At 45.9% G+C, this 20,254-nt stretch overlaps 1 protein-coding gene across 2 annotated transcripts in view; it reads right to left on the bottom strand.

The window, feature by feature from the left end:
- Window positions 1-489: 489 nt before the first annotated feature.
- slc16a4 (solute carrier family 16 member 4) overlaps window positions 490-20,254 on the bottom strand; it is a 94,546-nt gene continuing 74,781 nt past the window's right edge. For both annotated transcript variants that reach the window (XM_055654366.1, XM_055654367.1), the window contains 3 exons: window positions 10,828-11,039; window positions 6,961-7,054; window positions 490-1,574 (listed from right to left, as the gene is read on the bottom strand). In XM_055654366.1, coding sequence (XP_055510341.1) covers window positions 1,321-1,574; window positions 6,961-7,054; window positions 10,828-11,039 — 560 coding nt within the window. In that variant the 3' untranslated portion in view covers window positions 490-1,320. The remainder of the gene's footprint in view (window positions 1,575-6,960; window positions 7,055-10,827; window positions 11,040-20,254) is intronic.

Below are 20,254 nucleotides of genomic sequence, written 5' to 3' on the forward strand. Positions count from 1 at the left end.
CTTTTGAATGTGGGAGGAAACTGGAGCAACTGGGGGTCACAGGGGGAATGTACAAACTTCATACAGACAGCACTTGTAGTCAGGGTCTAACCCGGGCCTTTGGCGCTGTAAGGCAGCAACTCTACCACCATGCCACCAAAGGATCTACATTTTCTGCAGACTAAATAATACATGCCAATTACAGTCCCACCCACAGAATGACTGAATTGAAAATAGAACTTGTAAGTGGATAGTTAGTTAAGGATAACTCTTTGGTACTGTGCGTTCGCTAGCCTACCCCAGCATTGCTATTCCTGTAGCCAGCCAATCTGGGAACTACCTGGATGGTGAAACTTGAGCAACAAAAGGAACTGTGGAGAGAAGTAGTGAAGATAATGTCAAAAGTAGACGGTCATAACATGAACCCCCCCCCCGCACCATCTGCTCGGGGCCCCACGTTAAGTCCCATGAATGATTTATTTTTTTATTTTTTACACACAGAGTGGTGGATGGTGGTATTAGCAGATATGATAGTGGCATTGGAGAGACTTTTGGGTGGGCAATGGATATGGAGGGATATGGATCACGCGCAGGCAGATGGGAGTTGGTCTAGCATTGTGTTTGCCACAGTCCTTGTGGGCCGAAGGGTTTGTTCCTGTGCTCTACTGTTCTATGCTCTTATGGGAAGGAGGAGTGCTGAAGGAGATATGGGCAGTTTGGTGATCTTCTCTTGAGTTTGATAGGGCCTGATACCCTGGTACCATGTGTATTGGGTGTAACTGTGTGACGGGACGCTCGTTTCACCTGCTACAACTCTCAGATATATTAAGGAAGCAGAGTTATGGTGGGGGAGATGGCATGATGGGTCTCTGTGCAAAATGGCTCATTTTGGTTCCTGCAGGTAGAACCAAAATACAAAAGTGACTTTAGTCTAACATGAGAATTATTTTTTCCATCTGCTGCTGTCCTTTGAAGACAAAGATGAGAAACGATTTGTGTTGGTGGCTCTGAGGAAGCTCTCTCTCTGCGTCGGGTGAAAGCCCATTGACTGTGTGAGTGATTGCCCAGAACCACCTTTATCTCACATCAAAGCTGTGCAAAAGGTTGTAGGATTTTCTTGTTTTATCAGGCATATTCATACCTTGTGATGACCAAAACAATTCACCACAATTTCATTATCTGAAGAATTGCATCAAAAAAAATCACATTTTAATTTTGATGCAAAACAAGTGTCCCTGCACAATGTGCTCAGAACTCTGGGCACTTGGATTTCCGTCAGACAAGATATCACTGTGGTGTTTTAAATAGTTTTATGTTCCTTGTGGGGCACGGCAGTCTTCTTTATACAGAGCTGATATGCTGCAACTTCTCAGATCTCACATCAGATGGAATAATGACTTGTCCGTTTTGGCATTCTGCTATACAGGCCATATTGCTGATAGTGTCCGTCTTCACTGTCTGAGTCTTGGCTAGTTTCCTTGCCTTGTACCTGCGTGCTGTGGGCTCCAGGAAGAGAGGCACAGCAGACAGGATGTAGCAGATGCCCGCCAGATAAAAGGAACAGTCGTACGTCCGAGTGTAGTCATACAGCCAACCTGGAACAGTTAACAGAGGCACACAGTTAGACAATGGAGAAGGGACTATTATCTCCCTGTCCGTTGAAATCCTCCGTGATATCCTCCATCAAGACCATGGCCACATCGTCAAGATCCTCCTGCTGCTGAAGATCTTAATACTTTTCTTGAAAACAGGATTATTTCTTTTAATAGTAAAATCCAGCAGGTCAGGCAGCATCTGTGGAGGGAACGGACAGACAACGTTTCAGGTCGGGAAGCTTTCTTTGGACTGTTGAAGTAAGAAGGAGAAAGCTGGAAAAGAGAGGTGGGGGTGGGACAATGTCTGGCAAGTGAGATGTAGCGACAAAGGCAAGAGGTGAAAAGGTTTCAGATAAGCAGAAAGGAGGAGTGAAATGTATCTTTCAATGCTACTTTCATCATCCACCCAACAGAACACAAATGCTGGAAAAGCATTGAAACCCTGGAGAGACTAAATGCCGATTCATCAATTTAGGAAGCTATTGCAAACCAATTTATAGACTAGAACATGATAACTGTGAAGAGTTTTGATCAGAAATAACAATTTTGTCTGCATAGGGACCTTGAATTTAATGTTGCCACAAGGTGAGCAAGAATTTAGGGGAATTTTTATTCAGGCAGATGGTTCTGGGAGCTTAGAAAGATCAGCAATGGGGAGTAGTTACACAAAAGTCTGGTCAGATAAAGGATGATGCTTGCAGGACGAGGAACAGCCTGGTTACATAAAGGATAATGAATGCAGGACAAGGAAGTCAAAGTACATTGACTGGTCCCAGCCACTGTGACACTTGTTTGGTGAGTATTTGAATGATTGATGCAGACTCGAACACTAGAGGGCAGATGTTATGAACAAATAATACTGTCGTGCTGGAGTAACTCGGCAGGTCAGGCAGCATCCCTGGAGAACATGGATAGGTGATGTTTCAGCTCAGTCACCATAAGCACACGTTTCAATGCTCCTGGCTTGTGACAATCCAATGAGGAAACATTCTGTTAGAATCAATTCCTACGTACCACTTTCATTAGACCCTCAATCAACTTTAATTTACTGTGGTAGTCTCAGCAATAGAACCATTTTTTAAGATGTTTTTAAATATTTTTCTACTGCAAGAATCAGTTCCCAATCGAAGCAGTGGTCTCGTTTACTATCTGATCACTGCACAACATAAGATATGACACAAAGTGCAGGAGAAACTCAGCAGGTTGCTGGAGTAACAGCATTCTGGAGAACATGGATAGAGATTGTTTCGGTTTGGGACATTTCTTCAGAGATGCTGCCTGACCCATAGGAGTACCTGGCTTTTGGATTTGGCACTGTTCACATCTCTCTCCCATTTATGTCTGATCATTTTGTAAGAACAGTTATCCCCTGTCATCGTCCCTTTGGCTCTGCAACATTTGATGAGTTTAGAAACATAGAAATTAGGTGCAGGAGTAGGCCATTCGGCCCTTCGAGCCTGCACCGCCATTCAATATGATCATGGCTGATCATCCAACTCAGTATCCTGTACCTGCCTTCTCTCCATACCCTCTGATCCCCTTAGCCACAAGGGCCACATCTAACTCCCTCTTAAATATAGCCAATGAACTGGCCTCGACTACCCTCTGTGGCAGAGAGTTCCAGAGATTCACCACTCTCTGTGTGAAAAAAGTTCTTCTCATCTCGGTTTTAAAGGATTTCCCCCTTATCCTTAAGCTGTGACCCCTTGTCCTGGACTTCCTCAACATCGGGAGCAATCTTCCTACATCTAGCCTGTCCAACCCCTTAAGAATTTTGTAAGTTTCTATAAGATCCCCTCTCAATCTCCTAAATTCTAGAGAGTATAAACCAAGTCTATCCAGTCTTTCTTCATAAGACAGTCCTGACATCCCAGGAATCAGTCTGGTGAACCTTCTCTGCACTCCCTCTATGGCAATAACGTCCTTCCTCAGATTTGGAGACTTGAGTCTCTGCAGTTTGAACCTCTGCAACTATATGACCGTGTTTTTGAGTCCACGCTTAGACGTGGAGAAGTGTAATAGTTACACGGTTTTGTATCCATAATTAATTTGTTTCATAAAGAGCCCCTTCATGATCTACTGGTGTTGGTTTATTAATGTCACGTGTATGAGGTACAGTGAAAAGCTTTGCTGTCCAGGCAAATCATATCATGCACAAGTATATCATGATGGGGCAACACGGTGGCACAGTGGTAGAGTTGCTGCCTTATAGGGCCAGAGACCCGGGTTCTATCCTGATTATGGATGCTGTCTGTACGGAGTTTGTACATTCTCCGTGTGATGCGTGGGTTTTCTCCGGGCGCTCTGGTTTCCTCTCACACTCCAAAAGCGTACACGTTTGGCCTGGCCACACATTTATCTCACCACTGCCATCGGGAAGTAAACAGCTACCCTACAGCCATCAGGCTATTAAACATTACAACCTCGTAACCTATGAACTACAATACACACATTATTATTGCACTGTTATTGTTCTTTTTTTCCCCTGAGTTTTTGTTATTTAATTTATTATGTTTACATATCCTGTGGTGCTGCAGCAAGTAAGAATGTCATTGTTCTATCTGGGACATATGACAATAAAACACTCTTGACTCTGAGGTGAAATTGTCCTTAGTGTGTAGGATAGTGCTAGTATATGGGGTGATTACTGGTCTTGGTGGGCTGAAGGGCCTGTTTTCACGCTGTATCTCTAAAGACTAAGTAAAGTCTAAATCAGGCTGTGCAAAAGAGATAAAAGAAACAGGATAGAACATAGTATTACAGCTACAGAGAAAGCACAGTTAGAAGAAGTACAAGGACCAATGTGGTACATCGGTGAATCGGTTATACATCCTGAGCATATGAGAGGTACGTTTAAAAATAAGATGACAGCTGGGAAGAAACTGTTCCATCTGGTGGTACGTGTCTAAGCTTTAGTATCTTCTGCTCGCTAGTAGAGGGGAGAAGAGGGAATTTGCGGGGTGTGAGTGTCATAGTTATGCACCATTGAAACAGGTCATTCGGCCCAACTTGTCTGTGTCGACTAGGTTTCCATTCTGAGCTAGTCCCATTTGCTTGCATTTGGCCCATATATATCTCTAAACCCTTCCCATCCATATAACTGCCCAAATGTCTTTTGAAAGTCACCAGTTCTGTAGCTTCCTCTAGTAGCTTGTTCCAGATACAGACTACCCATTGAGTAGTAAAAGGTGCCCCTCAGGTCTTGTTTACATCTCCCCTCCCACAACTTAAGCCTATACCCTCTCGTTTTAGAATCCTCAACATCTGGGATTGGGACTGTGAGAATTTACATTATCCATGGCCTTGTCCACCTCAAAAAGCCCGCCCCTCATCCACCTAGGCTCCAAAGTCATTGGTTAAGTTGGCTGCCTTCTTGTACAGTGTGAGTTGTAGATTAGAGTGTGATGGGTGAAGGGGTTGTGGTGGGATGCTTCTGATAATGACATGTAAATATACAACTTAATCATAAAGTTTTTTTATCTCATGTTTTGGCACATCACTGTGAGCAGTAATTATTACTTTTAAAGTTAACACACTGCCTTTGGGTAAATCACATGCTGATGGAGGGCTGACTTATAGAAGGTAAAGGTGCAGCAGTAGAGGTCTTGCCTTACAGAGACCTGGGTTCAATCCTGACTATTGTGAGTACGGAGTTTGTACATTTTCCCTGTGACTGCGTGAGTTTCCTCTGGGTGTTCTGGTGTCCTCCCACGTTCCAAAGTAGTGCAGGTTTGGAGATTAATTGGCTTCAGTAACAATTCTAAATTGTTCTAGTGTGTAGGTTAGTGCTAGTGTACGGGTGCTCGCTGGTCGGCGTGGACTCGGTGGGCCGAAGAGCCTTTCCGCGCTATATCTCTAAACTATGGACTGTATGTCGATTTGAGATCTTTGACTGCCCAGTCTGTTATCGATTCATTGTCTCCACACCCCAGCAATGTGGTTCTGAGCAGCCATGGTCATGGCAAAGTAAGTCTGACCTTGCACTTTGTACAACAGTGTTGAACCTAATCTCAGGAGGGTGCGAGCTAGCACACATTGGCATCTCACATGCACGGGGGAGCAATCTTGGCCTCATGAACATGAACAAAACCCTGTGGATTCTTTGCCATTTAGCCAGCACTGATCACAATGCTTGAGGGAGTGTTTCCTGCTTTAAATACATTGGCTTTAAGAATGAGGTGACACAACATAATGACAAGAAAATCAAATGTCCGACTTTAAACAAAAAAACCTGTTCAACCACCTAAACACCCCTGTATTCCCCTGTCTCATCTATCCACCCCAATTGCTGCTGTCATCTACAATATTTCTCTTCTGCCTCCCTCAATGCCAAGTATATTCACATTTTTGTTTCAAAAGAAACTGCAGATGCTTGAAAATCAAAGGTAGACAAAAATGCTAGAGAAACTCGGCGGGTGAGGCAGCATCTTTGGAGCAAAGGAAATAGGCGACGTTTCGGGTTGAGACCCAAAACATCACCTATTTCCTTCGCTCCATATATGCTGCCTCACCCGCTGAGTTTCTCCAGCAGTATTGTCTACCGTCACATATTTATTGATCATTTCGTTCCCGTGCTGATTGTGCACAGTCACCTGCAAGGTGAATTTTTCTCTGCAGTTCAGGCATAGGCAGTAAGTGGCTCTCCACATCTACCAGTGAACTGCAGTTGCTGGAATCTTGAATAAAGCACAAAGTACTGGAGGAACTCAGCAGATCAGGCAGCACCTGTGGAAGACTACTCTAAAGAAGATCCCAACCCGAAATATCATCTGCCCATTCCCTCCATAGATGCTACCTGATCCAATGAATAATGGCAAATGCTTTATTGGTATTTTGAATATAATCAGGCACTATTTACGATAATGCCCAAACGATCTAATGTCCTGGTGTGCAGGAGGGAACTGCAGATGCTAGGTTACACCGAAGATAGATGCAAAATGCTGGAGTAACTCAGCGGGACAGGCAGTATCTGTGGAGAAAAGTCAGTCTAAAGTAGGATCTTGACTCGAAATGTCACCTATTCCTTTTCTCCAGAGATGTTGCCTGACCTGCTATGTTACTCCAGCATTTTGTGTCTATCTCAGATGTAATGTTCTTTTGTTTTAACCTAACTTGCCAGTGAAGATTCATTGAAACATCACCAGCAATCCTGGTGATTTATTGTCCATCACAAAGGCAGTAAAGGGGAACATTCTGCATTTGCTGATCATTTATCCCAGGAAACAAAGATCTCGGCATAACATTGTGGGCCTTCAGATCTTGGTTACACAGGAAGATCTAGCACTTAAGAAACATAGACAAGGGAGAACAATGCGCATTTGCCGAACATTGTGTGCTGAGGAACGCTGAAGTAGAGAAGACCTAGTAACCATTGCCATGTCTTTACCTGCTGCTGGAGGTCCTGTCAGGCAACCAATCCCAGCGAAAAACATTGAAAAGCCCAGCGAGATTCTCACTTTTGTCACTCCAACCAGATCAACCTGTGAACACAAGGAAGGCAAAGATGAACATTAGTGCATTGGAATCCAATTCTGCATTAATATCATCACATCAAAATCTGACCCAGTATTTGATGCAGTACACTCTATCTTGGTACAATGTTCAGTCAAAGATAACCAAACCTTCCTGTTACTAATATAACTAAGACCATTTGACATGGGTTGAATTAGGCCATTTGGCCCATCAAGTCCACTTTGCCATTCGATCATGGCTGATCTATTTTTCCTTCTCAACCCTGTTCTCCTGTATTTATCCAATAACCTTTGACACCCTTACTAATCAAGAACCCAATGATCTCAGCTTTAAAAATATTCAATGACTTAACCTCAATCGCCATCTGTGGCAATCAATTCGCAGATGAATGAATGGATGAATGAATGAATGACTAAGTTTAATGACCATGGAATTTGCCTTGGTGCTCCGACCACAAGTGACAACATGACATACAGTGACAGTTAAGAATACATAAAACATTAAACATTAATAATAAAACATTATTGATTAAACATGTGAATTAAACAAAATACCAGATCGAAAGGAGGCTACAGATTTTTGGTTATTGAGTAGAGCTACTGTTTTTAACTGTTTTTATGTCTGGCTGTGGCAGCTTTGACAGTCCCGAGTCGCCTTCCAGAGGGAAGTGATTCAAAGAGTTTGTGGCCAGGGTGAGAGGGATGATCTTACCCACTCGCTTCCTGGCCCTTGCAGTGTACAGTTCGTCAATGGAGGGAAGGTTGCAGCCAATAACCTTCTCTGCTGATCGGACGATTCGCTGCAGCCTCCAGGTGTCGTGCTTGGTGGCTGAGCCAAAGCAGACCATGATGGAGAAGGTGAGGACAGACTCCACGATGGCCATGTAGAATTGGACCATTATTGTCAGTGGCAGATTGTGCTTCCTCAGCTGCCGCAGGAAGTACATCCTCTGTGGTGCCTTTTTGACTGAGGAATCGATGGTAGCCCCCCACTTAAGTTCCTTGGAGATCATGGTTCCAAGGAACTTAAAATACTCCATAGATGTGAAGAAGGGTTTTGACCTGAGATGTTGCCCATTTCCTTCGCTCCATAGATGCTGCCTCACCCGCTGAGATTCTCCAGCATTTTTGTCTACTACAGATGTGACTGTGGTGTCATTGATGGTGAGTGGGGTGAGGGGAGGGGGAGCTCTCCTAAAGTCTACAATCAATTCCACTGTCTTAAGAGCATTGAGCTCCGGGTTGATGCGATGGCACCCGGATGCTAGGTGTGACACTTCCTGTCTGTAGGCAGATTCCTCCCCATCCTGGATCAGTCCAATCAGGGTTGTATCGTCCGCAAACTTGAGAAGCTTGACAGAGGTGTCTGTGGAGGTGCAGTCATTGGTGTAGAGAGTAGAGGAGAGGAGAGAGTACGCAGCCTTGCAGTGCTCCTATGCTGAGGGTTTGCGGGTCCAAGATGTGCTTTTTCAACCTCACATGCTGCTTCCTATCCGTCAGGAAGCTGGTGATCCACCGACAGAGGGGTTCAGGCACAGTCAACTCAGAAAGTTTGGAGTGGAGTAGCTCTGGCACAATGGTGTTGAATGCAGAGCTAAAATCAACAAACAAAATCCTCGCATAGGTCCCCTGGTGGTCTAAGTGCTGGAGGATGAAGTGCAGACCCAGGTTGACTGCATCATCCACAGATCTATTGGCCCAATATGCAAACTGCAGAGGGTCCAGCAGGGGGTTCCTGATATTTTTCAGCTTGGCCAGCACAAGCCTGTCAAGGGTCTTCATGACTACAGAGGTCAGCGCGACAGGCCTGTAGTCATTAAGACAAGCAATCCTTGCCTTTTTGGGTACAGGGACAATAGTGGAGACTTTGAAGCAGGCAGGGGCAGTACAGGTTTGCAGGGACTGGTTGAAAATGTCTGTGTAGACCGTGCCAGTTGTTCAGCACAGAGCTTGAGAGTAGAGGGGGAAACATTGCCAGTCCTGGAGATTTCCGACTTTTCTGTCTTCTGAAAAGCCTATCCACCTCCTCTAGTTTTATTGTTGATGATGGAGAAGTGATGTTGTGCAGCATGGAGGGTGTGGGTAATTGGGTGTGAAGTGGTGATTGGAGAGGGGTGGGTGGAAAAGGGTCCAGTCTTTTCAGACTGGAGTCTTGCTTTAAGTAGGGGTGAAGTGGTGATTGGGGAGGAGTGGGGTGTAGAAGGGTGCAATCTTTGCAGACTGGGGTCTGGCTGTGTTTGTTGGGGGGGAGGGGGGGGGGGGGGTTGGGGTTACCAGGGTTACGTTTCTGCTTGTCTAGGAACAGCGCCCTCTCTTCCTAGACGCTCCCATTCAATTGAAGAAATGTTAAAATTGTGTATATGCTGTTGGTGACAAGCATATTAACTTATGCTTTTATGGTGAGATATATATGTAGTAGGAATGTACAAGAGCAAGGTATTCACTGCATAGTTCCCTCGTGTTAAAAAAAAAAAGGACACAAGTGTTGGAGTAACTCAGTGGGTCAGGCAGCATCTCTGGAGAAGGGTCCCGACACAAAACATCACCTATCCATGTTCTTCAGAGATGCTGCCCAACCCGTTGAGTTACTCCAGCACTGTGTCTATTTTTGGTATAAACTAGCATCTGCAATTCCTTGTTATTACAACTACACATTGTTTCTGTTTCTTCAACTTCCCCAACACAGGTCACCAATAATTAAACCCATAAACCTGGACAGACATCCAGTCACAGAGTCACACAACACGGAAACAGGCCCTTCGGCCCAACTCGTCTATGCTGACAAAGATGCCCCATCTACACTAGTCCATGTGCCTGTCCAGTGTCTTCTAAATGTTATCACAGTACAATGCCTCAACTACCTCCTTTGGTATCTTCACTTCTTCAATCCCTTGGTCTTCTTATGCCTTGAAATATTCCTTTGGCTCTTTATTCTACCTTACAGTGTGTGTTGATATGTCTTCAGTATATCGTTCATGGGGCCCTTATTCACTGAAGCTTTACAGACAAGTTGACAAATTGATCCAAGCCTAATTTAATCCTAGTGTCAGCTCGGGCTGTGGTAGTCTTCACTTTCCAGAGACCCAATTACAAAAATCCAGGGCAATGCCAGGGAGCACTGGGCTGCTGCCCTGCACACCTGGTGTTAATGTGATGTCCTCTATACTTCCTTACATTGTTGCAGGACACTCAAAGGGGGTATTGCACTCTGCAAGGGTGTGGAAAACATTCCAAATGCAAGGCATGACTGTCACAAGAAGAATTTAGAAAAAAGGATCTACTGATGCTGGCTTACACAAAATGACACAAAGTGCTAGAGTAACTCAGCAGGTCAGGCAGCATCTGTGAAGAACATGGATAGGTGATATTTTGTGTCAGGATCCTTCAGATTGGGTGAGGTCGAGATTGGGGAGGAATCAAAACAGGGAAATGTCTGATTTTATATCTCTTGAATATCCAGTCCTCTGAGTGAAATTGGTAAAGTCAAGTGATAATAAAGATGCTGGCCTCAAGGATGTGTCTCCACCACACCATCCATCAACATGAGAAATTGCCCAAAATCCTATCACTCATGCAGTAAGACTATAGACGTACAGTTTGGAAACAGGCCCTTTGGCCCATCAAGTCCTCGCCAACCAGCGATCCCCGCACACTAACATGTTCCTACACACCAGCAATAATTTATAGATTTACCAAGGTCTGTGGCGCTGTAAGGCAGCCACCATGCTGCCCATTGAGGAGTAATAAGGAGAGTCAGTAAGGAGGAGAAGGTGCTGATTTACCAGGACTGGGAGCAGCAGAGCCATGTATCCGCCACAGAACACGGCAAAGAATACCACATAGACCATCAGCTGGGCATAGGTGGTCGCCATTGGAGCCAGCAGGTTGGACAGGCCACACAGGAGAAGGTAGGCTTTGTGATAGTGGAACTTGTTGGCGTAGTTTTGGTCAGCTATCCATCCTGAAGCCAGCTGGGCAACAGTCTCCGTTATACCTGCAACCACACAGACACAGCAGCTTGCATTACATAGCACGGTGAATGCAGTCACACATCCCAGGGCACTGTATGGTTCCCCTAGTGATCAGTCAGCCGACGGATTCAACGGACAAAGTAACTAAGTAACATGGTCCAAGAATCAGCTTTAAGTTCCATCTTTCAGCAGAGAGGGATTTAGCAAGTTTGAAGGCATCATTTAGTTTGTTTTCTCTGATGATGTGACAGATTCTCACTGGGATACAAGTTCCCTACAGTGTGGTACCTGGTCTGTACCCTGGAGAGAACCGTTGATTTGTTACATCCGCCCAGCAAGCTCCTGGCACGGGAAGGTTGTACGGGTTAGACATGGGGAGGGGCAGGAACATCGAGTGGGGAGGAATGAGGAATGAGGAATGATATTTGGTGGTGGCACAGTGGCGCAACGTTAGAGTCGCTGCCTCACAGCGCCAGGGACCCAGGTTCAATCCTGACTAAAGGTGTTGACTGTACGGGGTTTGCACATTCTCCGTGACCATGCCAGTTTTCTCCGGGTGCTCTAGTTTCCTCCCAGGTTTGCAGGACAATTTGCAAAATTAAAATTGGAAATTATCCCTAATGTGTAGGATAGTGTTAGTGTACAGGGTGATCGCTGGTCAGGTGGGCCAAAGGGCCAGATAGTATCTCTAATGTCTAAAGAACAATTGTGTGCAGTTCTGGTCACCTCATTAGGAAGGATGTGGAGGCTTAGGAGAGAGTGCAGAGGAGATTTACCAGAATGCTGCCTAGATTAGAGTTTCATTTATCAGGAGAGATTATACAAACTTGGATTGTCTTTCCTGCAACGTTGGAGGCAAAGGGGAGGTCTGTTGGAAGTATTTTAAATGAGGAGAGGCATAGATAAGGCAGATAGTCAGAACCTTTTTTTCAGGATGGAAATGTCAAGGATGTGAGGGTATAGGTTCACGATGAGAGGGGGCAAAAGTTTACAGGATATGTGTGGGGAAAGGTTATTCGACAGATGGTGGTGGGATTCTGGAACGTGAAGCCTGCCAGGGGTGATGGTGGAGGCAGATTTGACAGTGGAGTCTAAGAAGCTTTTAAATAGGCACTTGGATATGCAGCGCATGGAGGGATATGGAGCACATGCAGGCAGAAGAGATTAGTTGCATCCAGTACAGCCAGTATAAGGATGTTTCTATGTGGATATTGTAACAATGAGGAAACGTGACTGCCAACCTGACCATAGCAAACTATCACAGCCAGTGGCGGCAATGAAGGGGTCTAAAGAGGAAGAGGGCAAGGGTTAAACCTTGCAGCCATCTTAGGGGAAAGGAAAGGGGTACAATGGGGAGAGGTGGTGAGAAAGGGTGGCTGAGGAGAAATGGGGGAAGGAGGGGAGCGGATGAAGGAAGGATGAAAGTGACAAAGAGGAGGGAGGAGAGGTGTGGGGAGGGGAGGGGAGAAGGGAGGTGGGGAGAGGGGAGGTGGGGGGAGGGGGAGGTGGGGGGGGGAGCGAGGAGGGGGGGAGGTTCAATCGAGGGGAGGTGGGGAGGAGGGGAGAGGACATGAGGGGGAAGGGAGGTGGGGGAAGGGAGGTGGGGAGAGGGGAGGAGGGGAGGTGGGGAGAGGGGAGGAGGGGAGGTGGGGGGAGGGGGGGAGGGGGGAGAGGGGAAGTGGGGGGAGGGGAGGAGGGGAGGTGGGGCAACAGGAGGTGGGGGGAAGGGAGGTGGGGGGAAGGGAGGGGGGGGTGGGGGGAAGGGATTGGGGAGAGGGGAGAGGGGGGGAGGTGGGGAGAGGGGAGGAGGGGAGGTGGGGGGGGGGGGAGTGGGGAGAGGGGAAGTGGGGAGAGGGGAGGTCAGGGGGATAGGGGAGGTGAGGGGGAAGGGAGGGGGGAACAGGGGAGATTCAGTGGGGATGAAGAAGAGGAGGTGGGAGCAGGAGGGAAAGTGCTTCAGATGAGTGCAGCAGTGTGTTGTGGGCACGTGTGTGGAGGGGGTGGGCAAGAACTGCTGGGGGTCGAGCAAGATGGGTGGAGAAAGGAAGTGTAGTGGGGAACATTAGCGAGGGGGAGAATAAGTAAGTGTGAAGCAGGGCAGATTTGTACGTGATTATGGTTACAAATGTTGGAATAGGCCTTTGAGCAAGCCAGTGCCTGTGAATTTGGCAACAGACCAGAGGTTAATGGGTTCTTTTGGCTGGAGTACGGAACAGTAATACATGTGCTAAGAATAAAAAGAATCTCAGCTGTGAAACAAATTCTCAGTAGCAATGCACTAGTAGTGACTGAATGCGAACCCTGGAAAAATACAGGATGCAGGATGAGTGGGTGAGATGTGAGCGAGGATTGCCCACTGGATCGCCATTGACCTCCTAATTCCAGGACATAAACACCTTGTTCACAGTCTCTTCTGTTTATTGTCCCTTGGTGTGAGGCATTATCCCTCCATTATCCTTCCTAAGACTTGGTACCCGAGGATCTGAGATTCAAGCAACAGACCCTTGGAGAAGAAACATTCGATTGAGGAAAATGGGTGAGAGGTTGAACGAAGGATTTGTAAGGAGTTATGTTGTAATGAGATTACCTCTCAGGCTTATACATTCCAGACCACATAGAATCATACAGCACAGATTCAGGCCCTTCAGCCCAACTCGTCCATGCTAACCAAGGAGGCCCATTCTCATCAGTCCCATTTGCAAGTGTTTGGCCCAAATCCCTCGAAACCTTGCCTATCCATGTAGCTGTCCAAATGTATTTCACATTTATTATAGTACCTGCCTCAACTCCTTCCTCTGGCACCACGTTCCATACATCTACCACCCACTGTGTGAAAAAATTGCCCCTCAGATTCTTATTAAATCTTTCAGGGGCCAGAGGTTATGGGGAGAAGGCAGGAGAATGGGATTAGGAGGGAGAGATAGATCAGCCATGATTGAATGGTGGAGTAGACTTGATGGGCCAAATGGCCTACTTCTGCTATCACTTATGATATGATCTTATGAGCTCTCTCATTAAACCTGTATCCTCTGGTTCTCGATTTGCCGACCCTGGGTTAAAGACTCTGTGCGTTTACTCTATCTACAATTTTGCCTCATGATATTATACACCTCTATAACATCACCCCTCAACTACCTAAAGTAAAAATGAAAGCGCAGACTCATCATTGTCTTGTACGACTGTAAGTTAACGTCCCAACTTTAACACAACATCCCACTCAGCTCAACCTCTCCTCATGAGGGAGCAGCCGATCCCTGGATGCAAACCTGTGACGTAGACGGAACGGGCTGCTCCTGGCCGCTTCTTGTAAGTGGTGATATTCCAGAGAAGCCACTAAGACACACGAGGGTTGCCCCAAGGGGAGCTGTCTGACTCACCTCACGAGTTCAGCAGTGAATCCAGGTTGGACCGACCACTGGAATAGCGAGAGGCCACTGCACTGTGGAGGGATGCACTGCCCGCTGGATGATACGTGCACTGATGCCCTAACAAAGCTGTCATCTTTTGGACAAGGCTTTAGAGCAAGGCCCTGTCAGCCTTCAGTGGTTCTGACAACTTCCCATGGCACTATCCTGAAGATGAGAGGAGGAGCTTTCTTCAGTGTCCTGATTGAAACAACACCACCAAAACCTGATTGACAGGTTACTCATCTGCCTGTGGATCTTTCTGTGCACAGAAATTCCTCTCATACAACAGGCTTAGTGCCGGGAAATAGGGAACTGTAGATGCTCGTTTACAACAAAAAGACACAAAGTGCCGGAATAACTCAGCAGGTCTGGCAGCATCTCTGGAGAGTGTGGATAGGTAACATTTCAGGTCTGAAGAAGGGTCCCGACCCGAAATGTCACCTATCCAATGTTCTCCAGAAATGCTGCCTGACTCGCTGAGTTAGTCCAGCACTTGGAGACTTTGTAACTAGTGATTTGTCTCATGCCAAGCCCTCCTTGAGGTTGGCAGGCTTTCTTTCTTGGGTGAGAAAAAGTAAATCTGCATTTTAAAAGTTGATTTCTGTGACTGAGCCGAGAGGCTTTGCGACAACGCTGACATAACTCTTCCTCTCGTGCAGTTGATAAAACACAGGGAAGGTTGCAAAATCAAAATGAAAAGCTCAAGCTTGTTAGAACACTTCTCTCTCGCGCTGGGATATAGAACTGGTGGCCTTCCTGAGGAGCGGGCAGAGAATTCCCGAGAGACAGTGGAGACAGGGCAATGACTGCTGCTCCTGTTTTATCCACAACTGCGGGAAGGGGAACAACAGGCAGGAGACACCAGCAGATACATGTGATCAAACATGTGATCAAACTGTAAAGAGTAGGAGTGAACAGGTCCTTTTCAGAATGGTAGGAAGTGGCGAGTGGAGTGCCGCAAGGCTCAGTGTTGGGGCCGCAACTGTTTACCATATATATTAATGATTTGGAAGAGGGAATTAGGAGCAACACTAGCAAGTTTGCAGATGACACAAAGCTGGGTGGCAGTGTGAACTGTGAAGAGGATGTTAGGAGATTGCAGGGTGACCTGGACAGGTTGAGTGAGTGGGCAGATGCGTGGCAGATGCAGTATAATAGATAAATGTGAGTTTATCCACTTTGGCGGCAAAAACAAGGGAGCAGATTATTATCTCAATGGGGTTAGGTTAGGTAAGGGGGAGGTGCAGCGAGACCTGGGCGTCCTTGTACACCGGTCACTGAAAGTTGGCTTACAGGTACAGCAGGCAGTGACGAAAGCTAATAGTAAGATTAAACGAGAACTTACCAGTTTGAAGTTTGATCTTTATTTGATAAGGAGTTACGTCGAGGGATTACGTGAAGACCCCGCCAGCACGCATGCGTGTCATTCTTCAAAGCAGCGATGTGAAATCACAGACAACAATAAGTGAAATAAACATAGTAAGATAAGAGGAACTAGAAAACCAGTTGACCTTTATGATAGAGGGTGGGCATGGAGGGCACGTAATCCCTCGACGAAACTCCTCATAAAATAAAGATCAAACTTCGAACTGGTAAGTTCTTGTTTAATCTTACTATTTTACTTCGGAGTCACGCGAGTTGCTACGTGAAGATTTCAAAGATCTGTGATTTCATGCCGTGGAACGAGTCCATGCTTCACTCACTGCCGTAGTCGTCCAACGGAGGAAGTATGTTAACGTATTCAGACATAAATGAAAATTCAAACAATAACAATTTATTTTAACAAAATAATAATGATCCCTTGGGATGAATCATATTACAGGATTTAAAATTGTTTTTGCAAACACCACAGGTTTGGTAATCAGTTTGTTATAAAAGAGTTGGAAGGTCTTCTCTCTAGACCACCCTGCTGTAGCCACGATATGGTATATTGTATATACCCCTCATGAGTTTAGCAACTGGAGGGTGAGATCCCATGGAATGCTGTCCTGGTCCCTGCCACAAGTATGCTGACAGTGCATTCCTAGCGCAATTGATAGTGCTGTAGCTCAGTCCTTCATCGAAATGAAGGCTGGACAGGAATTCTAGGACATTGGTAACTGTAGATGTGTTCTACGCTATTCCAGTCCTTGTGTAATACAACTCCCATTTCCTTATACACGAGAAGTATTGCTTCTTTGTTGATTCTGATTTGTAGGCCGCTGTGATCATGTTCATAGTCCTGTCCGTCTTGTTACAGGCTTCCATTAAGTCTGCTGCTTTATTCTTTGGCAATGTTACAGACATGTGGATAGAGTCAATTGTGAAACCCAGATAGTCCATAGTTGTGGATGGCGTCAACTTAGATTTATCTGAATGGATGATGAACCCCAGTTTTTCAAACAAAAGTTTGGTAGCTAAGACTGCTGACTTAGCTAGTTCCAAGGTTTCCCCACAATTAATATATCATCAAGATACGCCATGACAATATGTTTTTGTTTCCTGAGTAGTGCCAAGGCAGGTTTTAATATCTTGGTAAATAGTCTTGGGGCTGATGTTAACTCATTAGGCAAGGCTTTATACCGCCATAGCTGCCCCATCCAGTTAAATTTTAGGTATCGACGATGATCCTTTTGTATGGGTACCGAATAGTATGCATCTTTTAGATCGATGCATGCCATGAAGTATCCTTCGGAAACGAATTGCTTGGCAGTAACAAATGTTTCCATTTTGAAATGAATATAGTTTACAAAAGTATTCAGTTTTGTCAAGTCAATGATGATGCGATATCCACCATCTTTTTTGTTTTTTTTGAATATGTTGGATACAAATTCTAGAGAGTCATGTTCTGATCTCTCTATTACTCCTTTGGCATATAATCTCCCCAGATCTGCATGTCCTTCCAATTTTTCCAGTTGCGAGAGCACAAACTATCGGCTAGCCACATGTTGAACTGGGGGCATGACTTTTTGGATAAACTCAATTTCATATCCCTGAATACTTCGTAGTATATAATGGTCAGTAGTAATAGACCTCCATGCCTCCCAAAACAGGTGTAACCGTCCCCCTGTTGGTACAGAACCTACACCTTTTATGTTCTGGAAGGAACCAGACCCACCTACTTCCATGGTTACCGATGGCACATTCACTTCTTCAGTTTCTGCCTCTTCTGCGGAGGAGGCGCCGGAGTGCGGGGTTGGCGCATCTTCCATGAGGGTCGCTCTGGGCCATGGCCTAAAAAAGACCTCCGTGTTTGTTGCGCGGCCCTCATGCTTTCACCAGCATCCTGGTGTCGTTGCCTGCTGGTGGATGCATAGGGGTGCTGCCGTATGGGGTAAGTGGCCTTGCTCGTTGATGATGTCGCCCTCATGAGTCTGACGGCTATAGCCTCCTAATTGTGTTCTTTGACTGTTTTGATAAATTCCCTCCAAATAGCAGTATTTGTGGTTGTGTAGTAGCTGTCTTACACAACGCTGCAAATTTGGGGTTTAGTGCAGGTCTAATCACACTCTTCCTTAGGCAATTCATCTCATATTGTGTATTGCAGAACAGCGCCAGTATATCCTGTTGAGTGTCCGTCATCTCCATTCCACGGAACGAGCGCACGCCGTTATGCCCGATGTCAGAAGCTTCAATATCTTCTGCATTTTAACCTCTTGGGTTCTTATGCGAACTCCAATGTACCCACAGATTGCACTATTTACTGCAGGGACATTTAAGGAGACACAGTTCTCAGGAGGCATGTATTTTGCTGTTGTCTCGTTGATGGTAGTGGATGGAAAGACAGGCAGTCGATGCTGGCCGCCAGTTTAGTCTGTAACGGCTGTCCTGATTGTGGTGGCACCGCAAATTTGGTGACCACTCCCAACAGCTCCTGTGGATCATGCACCCCCAGCACACTGCCGGATTCTTCAGCCATGTCCCCTTCTTCGGGGCCAGCCCAGCCCTGGCCCGCCATGCTCCCCTCTGTTGAGGGAGATGCATTAAACAGCCCTGGGTAAGGTGCTGTCATGGGTATGCGATGGTGACCATACTCCATCTCGCGGAGCATGTCACATTGGAGCATTTGCTCCATCAACCGCTCCATGCGGGAAATGCGGTCACCACCGCTGCTCCCCGGCAGCGAGTCCTCCTGGCCCGACTCATCAGAGTCAACCGGCCGGACTGACTTCTGCTTTGCTTTTCCACCAGTCCACTGCGCTGGTTCGGGCTGTGCAGCTTGCGCCGCTGGTCCCAGCTGAGCAGGATTTACATCGGTGACTACGGACCATATTAACTGCGGTCCAGGTGTCGCTGGTCGCCGTTGACGGCCGGAACTTTCGCGGTCCCACGCAGCCAGTCGAGACACGACCCTCTTCGACTTCTTGCCCTTGTCCATCGTTTTTACTGCAACAGAAAAACACAAGGGAAAAATACACGACCTCAGATTAGATAACTTACCTGCAGGTCCCGTATTTAAACTTTGCCGCGGAAGAACTCTTCACCCCGCTCGTCGCTGTGCAATGCGTGAGACGATATGTCGCACATGCGTGCTGGCGGGGTCTTCACGTAGTAACTCACGTGACTCCGAAGTAAAATGGACTGTTGGCCTTCATAACAAGAAGATTTCAGTATAGGAGTAAAGAGGTTCTTCTGCAGTTGTATAGGGCTCTGGTGAGACCACATCTGGAGTATTGTGTACATTTTTGGTCTCCTAATTTGAGGAAGGACAATCTTGTGATTGAGGCAGTGCAGCGTAGGTTCACGAGATTGATCCCTGGGATGGCGGGACAGTCGGTAGGGAGCTTTTCCATTTTTCAGCTTGAAATTGTGCAATCTAGTGCATACTGTAGTGAGTCTTTTTACTCCCACTTGAATGCAACATTTATGCTTCAATAGGTAAGGCTAAATCACATTCCTAATTACATTCCACAGTAGAGCCAGGCTCTGATCAATAGGTGCAGCACATGAATGTCATTAGTATATTCATGTATGGAAATCAGATTATAATTTATGCTGTTATGCATATATACAGAGAAACAAAAACATAGAAACAAGGCAAGAGAAATCAGGCTTCCATCACTGTTCTGCACAAATAAATCAACCTTACTCTGACTATAGAACCAAGACGAAAATAATGCCACATATTCAACCGTATATGGTTCAATGAAATTAAGATATATATATCATATATATATATATGGAAACAGGCCCTTCGGCCCACCAAGTCCACCGACCAGCAATCTACCATACACCTGTTCCATCCTACACGCCAGGGACAATTTACAGAAGCCAATTAACCTACAAACCTGCACTTCTTTCGGATGTGGGAGAAACCGGAATATCCAGAGAAACCCATGTGGTCATAGGAAGAATGTATAAATTCTGTACAGACAGCACCCGTAGTCAGGATCAAATCTGGGTCTGTGGTGCTGTAAGCCAGCAACTCTACCGCTGTGCCACCTTGCCACCCCATTACATTATTTTTTCTGTAATATATTTATTATGGTGTCACGTCAATAAAGAAGGACACATGATTCTGATTTCTGCCCTTAGTTGGATAACACACAGCTCCAGTCATTGTGTTTGATGGCTGGTTTTCAACCTCTTCAGTCTGACGGTCTTGACCTGAAACATCACCTGCTGCCTGTCCTGCTGAGTTATTCCAGCTTTTAGTGTCGATCTTCAGTTTAAACCACCATCTGCAGTTCCTTCCTACACACTTTGTTAAGCGAAACACGTCCTATTCTCATATTATTCATCTCAACTAAGTATTTTCTTCACCTTCGTTGCTGCAGAGAATACAATCCCAGTTATCAAATCTTTCTTTAAAGTGAAAAAAAAATTCCAGCTTTGCCAATATGTTCAAAAAT

Source organism: Leucoraja erinacea, chromosome 24, assembly GCF_028641065.1.
Source record: "Leucoraja erinacea ecotype New England chromosome 24, Leri_hhj_1, whole genome shotgun sequence".
Lineage (NCBI taxonomy): Eukaryota > Metazoa > Chordata > Chondrichthyes > Rajiformes > Rajidae > Leucoraja > Leucoraja erinaceus.